The sequence below is a fragment of the Protomyctophum parallelum genome (genome assembly GCF_964188405.1).
Source record: "Protomyctophum parallelum genome assembly, chromosome: 20".
Taxonomy (NCBI): Eukaryota; Metazoa; Chordata; class Actinopteri; order Myctophiformes; family Myctophidae; genus Protomyctophum; species Protomyctophum parallelum.
Window position 1 is genome coordinate 14,755,082 of NC_139718.1, and position 18,493 is coordinate 14,773,574.

The 18,493-nt window shown below is 41.9% G+C and overlaps 1 protein-coding gene across 1 annotated transcript in view; it reads left to right on the top strand.

The window, feature by feature from the left end:
* The window catches only part of LOC310877659 (uncharacterized protein), a gene marked incomplete at its 3' end in the record, with an annotated part of 63,452 nt that overhangs the window by 22,689 nt on the left and 22,270 nt on the right, over window positions 1–18,493 (top strand). The window contains exon 5 of the mRNA XM_083791610.1: window positions 13,884–13,930. Coding sequence (XP_083647736.1) covers window positions 13,884–13,930 — 47 coding nt within the window. The remainder of the gene's footprint in view (window positions 1–13,883; window positions 13,931–18,493) is intronic.

Below are 18,493 nucleotides of genomic sequence, written 5' to 3' on the forward strand. Positions count from 1 at the left end.
ATCCAGCAATACGGGCACAGATTTGATGTTTTTCTGCGTAAGCCTCAAATGGCAGAACAGCTGTCACGGTTTTTGGACCAAAGTGACCACAGAATACCGCTAATCAACTACACACTTTATACAGTATAGAGTATGGAGTATATATGTATACATATATAGTATGCCTATATACTATATATATTTCTTACGTCATCATTTAGAGCTAGTCATACACATACACAGAAAATTACAGAAAAAGTATACTGTATAACATATTTTAATTCAGTTTATATACCTTTTTTTTCAACACATATAAATGATTTATTTGTCTCTGAAAAACAAAAAAGGGATCCAGAATATATCTACAACAATAAAACAGTATTTCTTATATAGATAGAAACTAGAATCATACTTAATACTAAATGTTTACATGTATAGTAGGTAGCAAATAATTACATCTAAACATTAATCATTTCAAACGTTCGTTCACAGAGATACTGAGATTTGACAGTTTACAGCGGGCGAAAACATTACATGCGCGCTCTGCTTGCGCACTAGTTGGCCATTTATGGCCTACTAGTGTGCAACAAGCAAGTATGCACTCGACAGAGTGCAGTTCTAGTTTTAGACTGTGATGGAGGCGTACCGTCCCTATAGTCTTAGACAGTGATGGAGGGGTACCGTCTCAAGTGAACTTGAGCCACGAGAGACGCCACAGAGTGAGCTAAAGCGAGCGAGTTGCCGTGTCTAACGTTGCGAAGTTAGCTTGAGCCGACTCGGCCCCGTTCAAGTTGCGACCCGATAGGCACAGAGTAGTAAATCCTCAATGAACATAGCGGAGCGCTCCCTACCCCACTGAGGGCACGTCTCACCCAATCACAAGCCGCGGAGCTCCTTCCAGCCCCTCCCTTCGTGGGGCAGAAAACGCAGTCGCTTCCAAAACAATGGGACCAACCCATTTTTAATGCCCTAGAAGGTCTAACATTTTTCAAAAGAACTTTAGAAAATAAATTCATGCAGTATTTTGGTACGTGTGGGTCCTCGCCATATACAGATAATTTACATTTTGGGACTCGGGTTTCAAAACGTCTGGGAATCCCTGTGCTGCACTATAAAATGATAAAGTCTGTGAATTCCTGTGCTGCACTATAAAATGATAAAGTCTGTGAATTCCTGTGCTGCACTATAAAATGATAAAGTCTGTGAATCCCTGTGCTGCACTATAAAATGATAAAGTCTGTGAATCCCTGTACTGCACTATAAAATTATATTTTATTCTATTTGCTGAGATATTGATTCTCTGAAACCTGGGCCTGCGTTCACCCTGAGGTACCTTCCCTTTCATCCCCCAGGCTGAAAGGAGTTATATTTTGTTTGGCACTCTAGCCCTTCTAGTCTACTCTAGCTGCCCCTGCCAATTTGCTGCAGCAAAGAAGAAAACAAAATTAAACAAAACTTTTGAGAATTTTAGCTTTAATTAAAGGACCTGCATTTCTATAGCTGCCTTCAGCCAAAGCGTTTTATATCCACACGTCGACCGTGACATGAAGGCAACCGTGCAAGGTACAAACCTGTCCACCGACGGGAGCATTATGCTTAGGCCGGGGTTCAGTGGTTCAGTTTGGGGATTGAACCATGAACCCGCTGGTTCCCAAGCGGCCACTCTTGCCAAATAGAAAATAAACCGTCTCTAGTACTGAATCCATACCTTTCGGGGAAACCCATGTTAGCCTCATGAATAACACAGTGACTGTCTGCCCAACATTTAGCCTAATGTATGCTTCTGTCATCATAGCTGATCTACAAGCTCGCATCACGGTGCGATGTACTGTGAGCTTCTATGTCGGCTATTTTCCGACATAGTACACCGTCGTACCACAGAGTATAAATTCAGCATAAGCCTACAGAAAGTCAAAACGGCATCTACCGCATACGTACAGTACGTCACTGAGGCACTGGAATGGCCAATGAGGTAATTAAGCATTTAGCACACATGACAGAGTAGCAATGGGACAAGTCCCATGTCCCTCTGTGATGCAACTTTAATGTCGGATTGACGGGATGTATCGTGATTGAGCTGCTTATGTTGTTGTGGTTCTACGGCTGACATCCAACACGGTAACTCCTCCCCAGACACTCTTATGTCAATTACTGTACATAGCCTCAAGACACACCAGCGTATCCACACAGGGGAGAGGCCTTTCGTCTGTAAGCACTGTGACAAGAGCTTCAATCAGTTAGGCAATCTCAAGAGCCACCAGCGTATCCACACTGGAGAAAAAACTTTTCTGTTGTAAACGGTGTGACAAGATTGATCAGAACGTCAATGTTAGCGGCTCATTACTGAATCGTCTCTACCTCGCAGTTACAATATCCTCGCGGTTCTGATGACTTTTAAAGTTATGATGCTCACATTAGCTATACGGTGATTTTGCTTCCTGATTTTTTGGGGGGAATTGAAAGTGAAGGTTTTCCTAAAATACCCATGTGTCCGGGTGGCGACAAACTGACTAGTGCCGGAGTCTTTGGTGGTTTCTGAAAGGCTGAATCTCATCCCATGGTGGTCCGTGGCTCAAACACAGAATAATAATGATGTGCCTTGATATCATGCTTGATATGAAAAGGGTTGAAAACTTTCATTCTTTATTTCTGTTTTGAGCGGTGCCTAACTGCTCCAACGGCTGGCTTGCGTGTGTATGTATGTCCTTCTGTTCAGAGGATGAACAGCTGCAATACCGCTGGCAGCCAGCTAGAGGTGTTTTTGAGCAGCCTGCACCGCTCAGTTCACACAAGTGTGATTTTTTTATCCACCTGGCCCCCCCCTTCCTTTTCTTTCCTTTTGTGGAAACAATCAAAAATATAGCTGCAAGCAGTTATAAGATGGGGTCAATCATTATTGCCCAAATATGGAGGGGCGGTGGCCTGCATGCGCACATCGGTGTAGTCAGGCATATGCACGGCAACCGGTTGTGTTGTGAGTGAGGTCAGATTAGAACTCTGCTCAGTATTATAATTATTCAAACTAAATAAATCAATTCCACTTCATTCCACAGAGACCAGGACCTACCCCCTTTTAGCCGGCTTTACTCAGTTCTGTGAGAGAAGCAGATAGAGAACATATTAAAGGGAGTCAAAGAGAGGATAAATAAAGTGACCATAAGGAGTCAGAAGAGAGGATAATAGGGAGACAGAGAGAGAAGATTGTCCATTCCCCGACAGAACCTACAACGCCATCACAGTCCATGTATAGATGATGAACCACCACTCCAGGAAGGAGTCTCAATCTTCCCAGGCTAAGGTCCACCGTTCTGGTTGTACATACAGATCGAGCCACGGCGACCTCTACTGCCAAATGCCCAGAAAGGGACCGATCCCCTCAGAATCCTGTCAGCAAATCACCAGCATTGTAATAACCAGCCAGGAAAAAGGAGACGGAGACGAACCAAGATTGTACAGTCATCAACTGTTTACCAAGACTTTGACTCCACCAGGAGAAGTAAAGACACGTCATATGACCTATACAGGAATGAACACTCACGTCTGTAAACAGTGTGAGAAGAGTTTTAGTGAGACGGGTGACCTCAGGACACACCAGCGTGTCCACACTGGAGAAAAACCCTTCTGTTGTAAACAGTGTGAGAAGAGTTTTAGTAAGTTAGGTAACCTGAAGGCACACCAGCGTATCCACACTGGAGAAAAACCCTTCTGTTGTAAACATTGTGACAAGAGTTTCAGTCAGATAGGTAACCTGAAGGCACACCAGCGTATCCACACTGGAGAAAAACCCTTCTGTTGTAAACAGTGTGACAAGAGTTTCTCTGTGTTACATAGCCTTAAGACACACCAGCGTATTCACACAGGGGAGAGGCCTTTCGTCTGTAAGCACTGTGACAAGAGCTTCAATACGTTAGGCAATCTCAAGAGCCACCAGCGTATCCACACTGGAGAAAAACCCTTCTGTTGTAAACAGTGTGACAAGAGTTTCTCTGTGTTACATAGCCTCAAGACACACCAGCGTATCCACACAGGGGAGAGGCCTTTCGTCTGTAAGCACTGTGACAAGAGCTTCAATCAGTTATGCAATCTCAAGAGCCACCAGCGTATCCACACTGGAGAAAAAACCTTTCTGTTGTAAACAGTGTGACAAGATTGATCAGAACGTCGATGTTAGCGGCTCATTACTGAATCGTCTCTACCTCGCGGTTACAATATCCTCGCGGTTCTGATGACTTTTAAAGTTATGATGCTCACAGTAGCTATACGGTGATTTTGCTTCCTGATTTTTTTGGGGGAATTGAAAGTGAAGGTTTTCCTAAAATACCCATGCGTCCGGGCGGCGACAAACTGACTAGTGCCGGAGTCTTTGGTGGTTTCTGAAAGGCTGAATCTCATCCCATGGTGGTCCGTGGCTCAAACACAGAATAATAATGATGTGCCTTGATATCATGCTTGATATGAAAAGGGTTGAAAACTTTCATTCTTTATTTCTGTTTTGAGCGGTGCCTAACTGCTCCAACGGCTGGCTTGCATGTGTATGTATGTCCTTCTGTTTAGAGCATGAACGGCTGCAATACCGCTGGCAGCCAGCCAGAGGTGTTTTTGAGCAGCCTGCACCGCTCAGTTCACACAAGTGTGATTTTTTTTATCCACCTGCCCCCCCCCCCCCCCCCCGTCTTCTTTCCTTTCCTTTTGTGGAAACGATAAAAAATATAGCTGCAAGCAGTTATAAGAGAGGGTCAAGCCCAAAAATAAAAAAAGATATACGCAAAATAGAAATAAAGATATCATATTGATGACGTCATTATTGCCCAAATATGGAGGGGCGGTGGCCTGCAATGCGCACATCGGTGTAGTCAGGCATATGCACGGCAACCGGTTGTGTTGTGAGTGAGGTCAGATCAGAACTGTGCTCAGTATTATAATTATTCAAACTAAAATAAATCAATTCCACTTCATTCCACAGAGACCAGGACCTACCCCCTTTTAGCCGGCTTTACTCAGTTCTGTGAGAGAAGCAGATAGAGAACATATTAAAGGGAGTCAAAGAGAGGATAAATAAAGTGACCATGAGGAGTCAGAAGAGAGGATAATAGGGAGACAGAGAGAGAAGATTGTCCATTCCCCGACAGAACCTACAACGCCATCACAGTCCATGTATAGATGATGAACCACCACTCCAGGAAGGAATCTCAATCTTCCCAGGCTAATAAGGTCCACCGTTCTGGTTGTACATACAGATCGAGCCACGGCGACCTCTACTGCCAAATGCCCAGAAAGGGACCGATCCCCTCAGAATCCTGTCAGCAAATCACCAGCATTGTAATAACCAGCCAGGAAAAAGGAGACGGAGACGAACCTAGATTGTACAGTCATCAACTGTTTACAGAGACTTTGACTCCACCAGGAGAAGTAAAGACACGTCATATGACCTATACAGGAATGAACACTCACGTCTGTAAACAGTGTGAGAAGAGTTTTAGTGAGACGGGTGACCTCAGGACACACCAGCGTGTCCACACTGGAGAAAAGCCCTTCTGTTGTAAACAGTGTGAGAAGAGTTTTAGTAAGTTAGGTAACCTGAAGGCACACCAGCGTATCCACACTGGAGAAAAACCCTTCTGTTGTAAACAGTGTGACAAGAGTTTCAGTCAGATAGGTAACCTGAAGGCACACCAGCGTATCCACACTGAAGAAAAACCCTTCTGTTGTAAACAGTGTGGAAAGAGTTTCACTGTGTTACATAGCCTTAAGACACACCAGCGTATTCACACAGGGGAGAGGCCTTTCGTCTGTAAGCACTGTGACAAGAGCTTCAATACGTTAGGCAATCTCAAGAGCCACCAGCGTATCCACACTGGAGAAAAACCCTTCTGTTGTAAACAGTGTGGAAAGAGTTTCTCTGTGTTAGATAGCCTCAAGACACACCAGCGTATCCACACTGGAGAAAAACCCTTCTGTTGTAAACACTGTGGAAAGAGTTTCACTGTGTTACATAGCCTTAAGACACACCAGCGTATCCACACAGGGGAGAGGCCTTTCGTCTGTAAGCACTGTGACAAGAGCTTCAATCAGTTAGGCCATCTCAAGAGCCACCAGCGTATCCACACTGGAGAAAAACCCTTCTGTTGTAAACAGTGTGGAGAGAGTTTTACTGTGTTACATAGCCTTAAGACACTTTGATTGATTGATTGAAATATTTATTAACAGTTTGTAGAATTTACAGTACATTTTAAGCACAAACTCAATACAAAGACTGTCAACTGTGAGTGGACGACCCAATTAAGCATTACACTTGTTTACAACAGGGTCCACATTGTTCAATTCATCAAAACATTTAAAGACATACAGACATTTAGAGACATACAAATAGACATTTCTATGTAGCTAAAGTACAGAACAGGAATTCATCATATGGGAAGCAAAAAAGGGAAAAGATACAATATACAGTGAGGGAAAATGGAGGGGGGGTGTAAAAACAGTGTATAACCCAAAAACGTAAATCTTGGGTAAAATGTGTTTTTGGCAACACAAAGTCTTTCTCAAATGTCAAATGCATATACTTAACATCTGAAACAAGTATTGGTGCCTTTAGTTTACTCATATGTGAATTTAGATTATGAAATGTAGCATATTTGTTAAAGAATATGCTTCAACTTAAGTGTTTGCCACATAGTACAATGAATCCTACACAGTAAATTGTGCCAAAAGCTTATGTTTCATACATAGAAAATGTCTCAACCTACTGTGTAATGAAAGGTAGAAATGAAAATCAGGGCACCTTGGACCAAAATGGCAGAAAATCTATCCAAATGTTACCACGCCCCCTAAATTGGAATAATGCAAAAACAATGGACAAGATTAAAAATTAAAGTACTAGAGGTCAGAATTAATAACATATGGTATGAAACATTTATTTATTTACAAGTTCCGCAAAGTGTCACAGCATCTGTCATTTGTACATCCAACCCCCCCCCCCCCCCCAAGGAAATATATGAAAATACAAAATAGCATACAAATGCATCACAATAAAACCTTCTGTTGGCTGTGTAAGTAGTCTGTGCTGTTTGCATTTATGCATTGCATTTAAATGGATGAAGGCAGTGTGGCAATTCTTTAACATCTTAATAATTGTTGAACAAAACAAGTAGTAGGCCATGGTAACATGTTGGGTTACTCATCCCTATCACTTTCGTGATAGGGATTCGTGATTTTGTGTGCTCTGTAGTTTGTCCAGATGTTTGTTCATTGTCACTTTCAGCTTGGCTTTCAGCTTGGCTTACCTCGGTTGACTCAGTTGTTGTCGTGTCTGATGGATAGCCTGTCTAACAGTGTATCTGCTGATAATGTTTCAACAAAAACCAGTTCGGAGATGTTGCAGCTGGGGGAAATCACGGGCCAACCGCCTTTTCAGTTTATCCTGCCTGCAAAATGAAAATATAGAAAAAGACGACCACAAATGTATAAATAAAGGGATTTTTTCACAATGAGATACAAATTAATTTAAACATACTGTCATAGCCTTTCTTGTGAGCGAATAAATCTTTTTGAAACTTTTCAGTATGAAAGAGGTTCTTTTTTGTTTACTGAACTGTCAAGGACACAGTTACCTGTAGTCTGAAGCATCAATATCCTCATTCTTCTTAACAATGTCTATGAACTTCTTCCTTAGTTGGTTCATTTTCAGGATTTCTTGTTTATCGATAATCTTTTGACGGATGACTCGTTCGCAGAATATGTTGTAGCTGGCAGCAAAGGGTTGTTCATTTCTGAAACACACACACACACACACACACACACACACACACACACACACACACACACACACACACACACACACACACACACACACACACACACACAGACAAAAAAATACTTAACATGTGCAAAGGTGTCTGCTGTCAACATTGTATCTAAAGACAGCCAAAATACAGAGTACAGTACCATGACCTCGTGTTGTCTGGACACTGTGTGCATGTGCATGTGACGTGCGTGGAGCACAAAAGCTGTGTGAGCGATTGTGTAGTGACGGAGATAAGTACCAGTTCTTCTGACAACTAGTGTAAGGAGTCTCTGAGGGAGCCGATCAAAGATACAAAAGCCGATTCAAGATACAAAAAGTTTCTTACACTTACACAAGAACGCAACTTCAAAATATCATTGGCCAGAGCTGAAAGAGGATCCGCATAATCACTGTCTAATGAGCGGTGTTACATTTCTCGCCTACCCTTGAGTGTCTGTCGCCAATGTCCTTGTTTAGGCAAGCGTGTTGACATAGGCCTGTGTGTTGGTGTGCATACTAACTATTACTAAGGCAGGCAGATGGGACATTGTGGACAATATGTGAAGACTCCCTATCAGGTTGTCCAGTCGTGCAGGTCCCTCTGATTTATTGGCCACAAAGAAGGGTGTCAAGGCTCCAGATGAGCTAAGGGCCAGTGTGGCAGTGAAATCTTATCAGCGACAGCCGATAAGAACAATTCCCACTATGTCAAGGAAAGAAACACCTTTTCAGAGGGGGGCTCATCTGAGAAGGCCGTTCAATATTAATTACTCGAACTCGTTCTGTCTGTCTGTCTGTCTGTCTGTCTGTCTGCCATCCTGCTGTCATGACGGACCTTATATATAACTATGTGATGGAGTCGTTGACATGGAGCTTCCCGTGTCCGTATATTACTCTTATTCAGCCCACCTGCTGTATCCTCTCCCATCTGTCTCTCTCATTCTGAGGTGAGACATTAAGAAAGCCTCAAGGATCTGCATTGGTCCTACAAACCAAAGGGATTATGATAAATCATTCTCTGTGGACCGTTTCTCTGTGGACCTCAAATGACTGCCAATATGCAATATGCAATACTGCATTTATTCCCAATTTATTCTTCTTGTATTAAGCCACTAAAAGCGGGAAAGCATCCATGTCATTTTAGATTTTGGAAGTATTTCAGAAAAAAACTCTTAGGATTTAGAATAGCGGTTTAAAAACAGCAGATCTACAAGCTCACAGTGTGTTACTTCGTGCAGCGCTGTGTGCTTATGCTGTACATCTGCTATTTTTAACATTCTGGATTATTTTGATCTCTTCTGGGGCTGTGTGGCACAACACCTTTTCAGGTGGGACGTTTGCGTCCAACTATAGGTACATCTGGGTGGTCCTTGGCACGAAAAACGACTGATTTAGAAGGCATCTTGTATAAATCACCCTCTGGTCTTAATGGGTTAACGTAGTGACAGCTGGGTCCATGAGTTCTCAAACGTTCCAACGCCATGATTATCCTTGGTGAGATTAGTTCCCGTGTCTGTCCCTGGGACATTTTCTTTTTTTCCTATTCCATTTTGACTGTGTCATGTTCAACCTTGATGGAAAGGCCCGTTTTTAATGTGTGAAATCCTCCAAGGCGCTGTGCATTTCAGTGACTCACGCCGCAGGTGAGTCACTGCACACATCCCATTGTGGCTGTCTAATGTCTATATACCGTAAGCCCTTTCACGGTGCTTGTGAATGAACAGTGGTGGAAAGTAACATTTACTAATAAGTGAAGTGCTCTACTTAACTACAATTTGGAGGTATTTGGACTTGGAGTATTTCTATTTACTTGGCTTTTGATTATTATTACGAAAAGTACATTAACCACTTCAGCCCTACTGTATATACATTTCGACCATTTGAAAATAGCCGATTAACGGCTATTTTCAAAATATCTTTATACATTTGAAATCTTGAAATGGGACATTCTGCATCATGAGTACTTTGTACATTTGCGTAGATTTCCGGGACTTTTACTTGTAAAGGAGTAGTTCTACATTGCCGTATTGATACTTTTACTTAAGTAAAAGAATGTGAGTGCTTTTTCCACCACTGTGAATGCTGCAGCAGGGGATGTTTTGCAATCATGGGCTCCTCTCTGCTCTAGTTCTCCACTGATTGCTATGGTCCATTTTGCAGGAAAGGCTGTACTTCAAATGCCTATAGGAGAATGGAAAACACAGTTTTCCTGTGGTTTTATACTTTTTTCAACACACTTTCATGAGAGCTATAGCTAAATTGTTCTGCTTATAATTTCATAAATTTTTCCCCCCAACAAAACACTCAAAATCCTTGTTTGGTTTCAGAGTTAATGAGCTGTAATTGGTCCTCTGAGTGATGTTGGTGCATGCTGTTTTAAATGAGAGGCCGTAAAAATGACCCAATTTTAAATTACGATTTTATTATTCGTAATGGTTGGATGGATATTGGTCCTGTAGTGAGTTGTGAACCCTGGAAAACATAATTTACAAGCACAGTGTGTGAGTAAAGATATTATATCCTACTGTGATCACTCCAAAGAGAACAGAGTGGTAAGACGTAATTTGAACTGAGAGAGAGAGAGAGAGAGAGAGAGGGTACACATTTGTACACTGAATTAAAGACCCATTTGGTTCAACTATGATTTAGCTGGGGACCCCCTGGAACTCCCTCAAGGACCCCACTTTCAGATCTGATGTAGGCCTATAGCAGAAGTTCTCAAACTGTTCTGATGTCTGACCCTGGGTACCCCATCAGTACCCTGTTATCCTACTACTGTACTACAGTTTGCAAGAGACATCCATCTATATATCATCTCTGTCGGCTGGAAACCTCATACAGTACAGTATGTCCAAAACTTTTACATTTCAGGATTCAAATAAAAAAATAGAGTAGCAGATCGATAACCTAGGCATACTGTAATACGTTGTTGCGTCGCTTCACACACGCCACATTTAAAGGTTGTAGCTTGCTAATTTTTATACTTTTGTTTGAGTGTGATCAAGTTGGGCATTCATTTATGAGAAAGCTCAAACAAATGTGGAGATAAGAGGTCGGGCGGTTCTGCCCGACCGCAATGATATATCATGCTATGAAGAGCGCCTCCCGCATAGATTTATTTTAAACTGTTCATTTTATTTAGTACAGTTCTGATAAATTATGTTCAAAATAAAAGAGTGCAATAGCAAATACAGCAAGTAGGCCATTGCTTTCTATTCAATATTGTGCTATCAAGTTATCAAGTTGATGACAGCCTTTAATTCGTAATGGTGGATCTACTAACAGTATACTGTAGCTGCTGTAGCGAGTTTTGGTTTCATAATTATGATTTGTTGAATTGTCACTGTATCTGTCCTGTATCTGTCATTTCAAGTTAAAATCTCTCCATCTCATACACAAGGTTTTGACCTTTAATGTCCAAAGGACAATATTTCACTGCAATTTGCCAAAAGCACAACCCAGTTTTCCATTTGTGCTTCAGCATGCTTGAGGTCATTCTGTAGGTCTAACCACTTGCTATGTTATCCTTCGTTGTACGATGGTGTTATGTAGTGAAAATATCTCACAAAAAGCCCACAATGCGGAACAATGCAAATATACAGTATCTATTTGTGAAATGATTGGGGGGAGGGGGGGGATCTTAAAAAAAATCTTAAACCGTCAAACAATGAAGTTCAAAACCCTCTACACCAAACCTCTTTGCCGAAAAGAGCTGATCTACAAGCTTGAAGAGCTGATCTACAAGCTTGAAAAGAGCTGATCTACAAAGATTTGTCTGCCGGTCTGTAGTATCTCTAGCGTCCCCCTGACCTGTTGAAGACGCCTGCTTGCAAGGTGTGCATGTATATAAGAGGGGGGGTGAAGTGGAACTGTCAGCCTTCACAGTTGAACGCTGGCATTTTGAATCGACCGCTCCGACATAAAATAGTGATGGAAGGCAGCCAGCAGTGCACAGCAGTGTGTGGACAACGATAAGTCTCTGTATACCAGATCAATTAATCCACGTTGGTGTGTGGCACAAAAAGTTTCAAAGTCAAAAGGATATAGTACTGTTTGCGGTGACATCTCAAGGCTGGAGAACTATATGCCTAATTTTTTTTTTTTTTTTTTTTTTTTTTTTTTTGCGGCTTACGCCTTTATTGATTTTTTAAGGGATAGAAAGTAGGCTGACAGGAAACGGGAGAGAGATGGGGGGATGACATGCGGTAAAGGCCGTGTCGGGTCCGGGAGTCGAACCCGCGGCACACCGCGACTGGATCACCAGTCCGGTGCCCAGACCGTTACGCTACGGCCTGGGCCAACTATATGCCTAATTGATACCCCGTGGTGCAGGTGGTGGTGTTAAATCAGTTCTTGTCAGCAAGTGACACAGTCATACCATGGAGTGCTGATTAAGCTCTGCACCAGCTGGTTCCCAAACCTTTTAACTCGAGTAGAAAGTTTGCCACTAACCAGACTAGTGAAAACTGAAAATAACAGATCATACCTCTTAAAACATTTGTCTTCTAAATAAAATGTATGGATTTTTCTTTCATTTATTCGAATTACTTAGAAAGGAATCATTGAATTAATTTTTAGTTCATGAAATATATATTATTTAATTATGATAATTTGGAATGTATGTGAGTTTTGTTGTTTGGAAAATAAAAACAAAGTGATGCAGGAAAAAAATAAAATAAGGGACCCGTAAAAATGTGTCTGTGACCCAGTGTGGAAACCAGTGCTCTTATCTACACTACCTGAGCCAGTGAGCTGAGTTTGGAATTCTTAATCCCCCTCCCCAATAAGTAAGTAGGTTATTGTAGTGCCCGGGGGAGTTGGATGTGTCTTCTTCGCAGAATGAAACTCTCCTGTGCTACGTGGAGCTAAAACCCCTCCAAAAAACTACCTTTTTTAGACTTATGGTAGCATATTTCACCAAGGTCAGTGCCTCAATCACCAATTTATTTTGTTTAGACAAGTTGGCCTAGTTGGTTGGCTAAGTTGACCTTCATCAGAGCATGCTAATGCTACAATGAAAGACAACTAGGCCAAAGAAATCTGGCCAAAATAAATTGGTGAAATTGTGGCACTGTCCTTGTTGTTTTTGTTGTCATTCCACGATGCATGCATTGTGCATATAAATATATGAATTACTGCTCAAGTGTACTCGCAGTCTCACACAGAGGGTAGCAGTATGTACAGTGTCCAGCTCTATGCTGCTCTTGCCTGGACTCAGTTGAGCCCGATGTACAAGTTCACAATGTGTCGTAGATGTAAATGCACCCATGTGACATCAAGTGGCACTTGACAAGTGCCATTCATAGCATTCTTGTGTAGATGCCAGGGCCTTCTTTCTGGCTGTACTGTCCGTGACCGTCCATGTCTCAGTCACAACACACTAACACAGTACTGACTCTTTTTCTTTTTTTTTTACAGGGGACTCCCTCTTTCCCAAGTGTTTGTTTCGCAGGTCAGGTGGGTGTGGTTAGGATTAGGCATTTCTGTGAGGTTAAGGTTAGGTTTTAGGCATAGTTTATTTTTTATTTTTTTACTGAGGTTAGGGTTAGGTTTAGGCATATAACCATGCCCACCTGGGCAAAACACCTGGGAAAGAGTCCCTTTTTTACACACACCATACTCTCTGCTCTGTCCGAGATTAGGGAAATGTCATCTGCGTAGTCAAGGTCAGTCATTGTGATGGGCTGTATACTTGCTTAGTCTGCCTTGGGACCAACGTGAATAACAGTATCTCGTCCCTGCTACTGATTGCGAGTCTCAGAGCATGGTCGATCGGAACAGGAAGGGGGCCAGTGTATCACCCTATTGGACGGCCACGAGAATCTCACCATTGTCAGTCAGAAACTTGGCTCGAGTCCAGCTTTTGCTGCTTGCCTAGCTCTATCATCTGCACCATCTTCTCAGTAACACCATAGACCTGGAGAATGGATGGAGCGTAAATAAACCATGGCTCGCTCGCACGCACGCAAGCGAGCGAGCCACCATCCACAATTCCTGAGCAGAAGCAGATTTTGCTATGTTTCAACTGGTTCAAATTAAACGGGTCCTGACTGAGCCACCAGGCATTTGATTAAATTTATTTTAAAATTATTCATCATTATTATTGTTTTACTTTTTTGCACAGACTGCTTCGAGCGACACCTGGCAAAGCAAAGCGCAAACTACATGCTGGTGAGTTTTGTTTCATTTGTGTATCTCACCTTTCAACGTCAGGGTCTATCTAACAGCTTGGCTAATCAGTCACCCTTAAATACCTCCAGGTGATGTTCCAATTATGTTATGTTATTACATTATTATCATTTAATTTCAATGACATATTTCATTTCAATGACAAATAGATCTAATGACAAACAAATTACTCAAATAAATCAAAAAGCACCCAGAGTGACCAGCATCAAGTGAACAATAAAATAATTGTTCTGAAAACATGAAGGAAAATCGAAGGGAAAAATAAATACCGGTAACCTCATCAACCTCATCGTTTAGGCCAGGAAACATTGTGGTTTTTAGAGTTACTATCCAAATGGCGAGAGGTTTTTTGAGTCTATCGCCGCCTCTGATGTCACTGATAGCTTCTGTGGCTTTCAGAGAGAAGGGGCTACCGTGCCCTTTTTCATGATAATGGACAGCTATCGGGTAGTTGGGATTATTGGTACGAATTGCCGTTTTGTGTTCTCCCAATCCGCCCTTAAATCTATGTTTTGTTCTCCCCATGTAGAAACACCCACAGGGACATTCAAGGCGATAAACCAAAGTGATTGATTTTATATGTGTGATTGGTGAACACATCAATAAATGTATTTGTTTTAGGAAAGTTGGCACAATGAGTGCAATGGCCACAGGGAAAGTTACCCCGTGGTGCAGGTGGTGGTGTTAAAGTTAGTTCTGGAGCCAGGAAGAGTTTGGTGGCAAGTGACTGCACATTAGTCTATTCTATTCTATCTGTAGGGTAGGTGCCCTCCTATTGACAAAGGTGGGTAGTGCAGGGAAAAGCTCTTTCATGGCTGGGTCACTATGTAACTAGCCTCGGAAACCCAGGCGTTTTTATTTCCAGGGAGAAAAAAAAGTCCACTTCAATTCGGCATAGAGTAGCACAAACGTCGATCACTCTCTGATTTCTGATCGTCTGCACCTTTGTTAAATTGACGCACACACGCGCACACACACACACACACACACACACACACACACACACACACACTCCTCTCTCTCTGTCGCTCTAATTAATTAGTCTCATGTCGCGCAGCTGCGTCTAGATTTTCCCGGCGGATCCTGCCGGGAGCTGCCTATGCCATAGAAAGCATAGGTGGACCCCAGGCTACTATGTAACAGACTCCATTTACGCTTAATAATATCACGGATCTGAGCTGACACATACTGAGTGTACAGCATTTGATTTTCAAAGTGGGAATCAACCGAGCATCATCTGTTTAAATTTATTCAGCTTTCCAGGCACCACTAGATTGGACTGGATTCTCGCTATGGCTTTCTTCCACCGGCAATGGTCCATGGCCACCTCATGCCTGGTCGATGCCGAGTGCTTTTATGTCAGCCAACACTGTCGTTAATTACAATGTTTTCTGCCCCAACTTGAAATTAGATGACGATCAAGTCACAGCTAGCCTCGGTACCAGGTGTTCGTTAAGTCACAGCTGACCCCAAGTCTCAGCAGTTAATTATTGGTTGAATACACATGGAGCGCTGCAAATTAGAATTATACTCTGAAAAGCATGCAAGTGTTCTAATGCTGCATGTGTGCCATATATGGAATATGTAAAATGTATAGAATATCACGGCTATTCTAGTGGTACGATCGAAGCCGCGTCATCAGACTTCAAATACACAGCCTTTCCTCCTTTCTTTCTTTGCAGTGATTTAACATGAACTCATTTTAGGAATTTGGTATCATCATTACACCTTGTAGCAACTCATATTACATTATGAGTTTTTATTACATTTAACTTATTACATTAAGTGTTGTCCTACACAGCATGGTCCTTGGATTTCTTTGTCAACATTAGTGACACATTATTTTACTATTAACTGCTTTCACTACTTTCTCAGTAGGCTACTCAAAGATTTTGGTTGCTAGGTTGCTACGATGGGAACCATATGCACAAAAAACGAATTTCACCCACTCTTTCACTTTGTAAATCTGTGGAAGACTGGAAGTGACAATAAAGTGGATTCGGATTCTGGACAATATTAATGAAAATAATAACGTGATAATGTACAGTAATACGGTTTTAGATCGACCAGATAAAATTCAGTGGTGTTGATGGAGTTGGTAAGGCAATCAACAGTAGGTCGGGTGCAATTACAGTAGGCTAGTCCACTACGCGAGAGGGAGACTCGGCCACAGATGACACACGTGTAGGACGGTCCCGTCCCGGAGTTGTTGATGATGTTGATTTTTATTCCTCTTTTTGTCTTCGTTGCTTCATGGTGTTGAGCCAGTGTGGTTTCATATGTGTGCAGCCCGCTGCTCAGTGCTCACGCTAGTTTTTAATAATTGTAATGGAATTAAAGTACAATGTTTGGATCCGAGATGTAGCAGAGTAGCAATCAAGTATTGGAAGTACAATACTTAAGTAAATGTACTTATAGTTATACTTTCCACCACTGAATATATCCAAAAATGAATCCAGCGTATCTTCCCAGCAGGATCCATGCACCTCAATTAGCCCACGGCACCAGAGGAAACAGAACCTCATCAATAAACCATGCTGACTTATTTCAGATGCTAATTAAAGATTGAGCAGTGCTTTTCAAACTTTTTGTGCCCAAGATAATACCAATATGCAAGCGAATGCGTAGCGAATTGACCAAATTATTATTTTACCTGACATACCCAAAATAGTGATCCCAGATTCAAAGTGGTTATTCAAGTATAGGCCTATATGTTTAAGTTTCGCTTCTAAGAGTGACCGTGTGTCTGAATTCCAGCAACCACACTTCAAATAGAGTACTACCGTCTGAATACCAGCACTTACACATCAACATTTGTACTGTGTGGATACCAGCCCACCCACTCAAACCGAGTAGTACTGCCTGAATTGTAAACCAGAAAATAGACTTTATAGTTGTATACAGTATATTGTATTATTGTAATAATAATGTGTTTCACGGTGCACCTGTGTGATTCGGTGCAGAATTTTGGAACTACTGCTCTGCAGTCACTCCACCCCTCCCCCCAAAAAGACAAGTCCAGTGTCACGTTTGGAATAATAGCCTGGAGTCAACCTCCATAAATATCAGTGACTGTGTCACTTTTAATATTTACAACAACGTCATGCTTCTGCCAGCTGATATCAGGAGGTCTCAGCTGCACGCGAAACCGTCCGGGTACATTTTCCGTCAATCAATGCAACTTCTCTCTCTCTTTCTCTGGAAATTGGAGTGTACCGCTATCTATACACAGTCATATCGTCTCTGTCGGGTGGAAACCTCATAACTGTTACTTTTCAGGATTTAAATAAAAACTAAATAGCAATAATAGCAGATCTTACAAGCCAAAAACGTGTGTTTGCTTGGCGTCGCATTTCGAGCTTGCAGTAGATCAGCTGCTTTTGTTTTGATGCTTTTGCGTGACGCAATGTAGCATGATCAAGTAGGGCAGTGGTTTTCAACCCTTTTCATATCAAGGTACATTATTTATTTGACATTTGAGCCACCGACCACCATTTGATGAGATTTTAGCCTCTCAGACCCAATTCATATTTTGTTGTCGTTGGATAAGATATTGTCCACAATTCCATGCTGTATTGATGGTACCATAGGAGAGACAAATTACAAATATTCTACATGCTCTAATTGTTCAGACTTTTCGTAAATTAAGTAATGCAGAAGATTAAGAATAATTGGACACATGAGAGCGTAAAAATCAGTCTGAAGAGTTAAAGAGTCCATTTGGTTACCAACTCTCCATCAGTTGGCTGGGGACCACCTGGAATTAACCCCCTCAAGGACCACTGGTTGAAAACCACTGAAGCAGGGCATTACCTTACAAAGAAAAAATAAATAAATAAAAACACACACCAAAGGTTAAAATATGGAGATAAGAGGTTTCTGCCCAACAGTGACGACACACAGTTATAGTGGCAGTGTAACGGGAGCATGTAAGACATGGTGGCGACAGACAGCGCTCAGTGTCTGTTCAGCAGTCGGATGACCTGGCTATGGAAACGGTCCCTTCAGTCTGTTGTTCATAGTTGTGCATCTGATACTGATACTGCTGTATCGCCTGCCTGGCGGTATACTGTAGCACTGATACCTCTGACTGTATCGCCTGTATAGCACTATGAACAGACTGACTGAGGCTGGTGAGTGTCTAATGATCCCTCTCTCTTTCTCTCTGCTGTGGACTATTTACTACTATTATAAGACCTGCAGGCCGATTCTACAAAATGTCTTCTAAAGTACAACATACAGTATACAGTATAATGTTGCTATATATATCAGAGGTTCTCAAACCTGTCAAGGACCCCATCTGAAAATATTTGGTTCCACGGCACCCCCAGAAGAAAAGATGTCAGTTAAAAATGTCCGTTTAAAAAAAAACGGACATGAATAATATATTCAAAGAAAATGCACACAATGTTAACGTTTTTCAAAAATGGCAGATCTACAAGCTCATAGCACGGCACGAAGTGTCACGCTGTGAGCTTGTAGATCTACTATTTTTGAATAGCCAACCAATGTGCTATGTGTATATAGCAAAAATCTGAAATGACA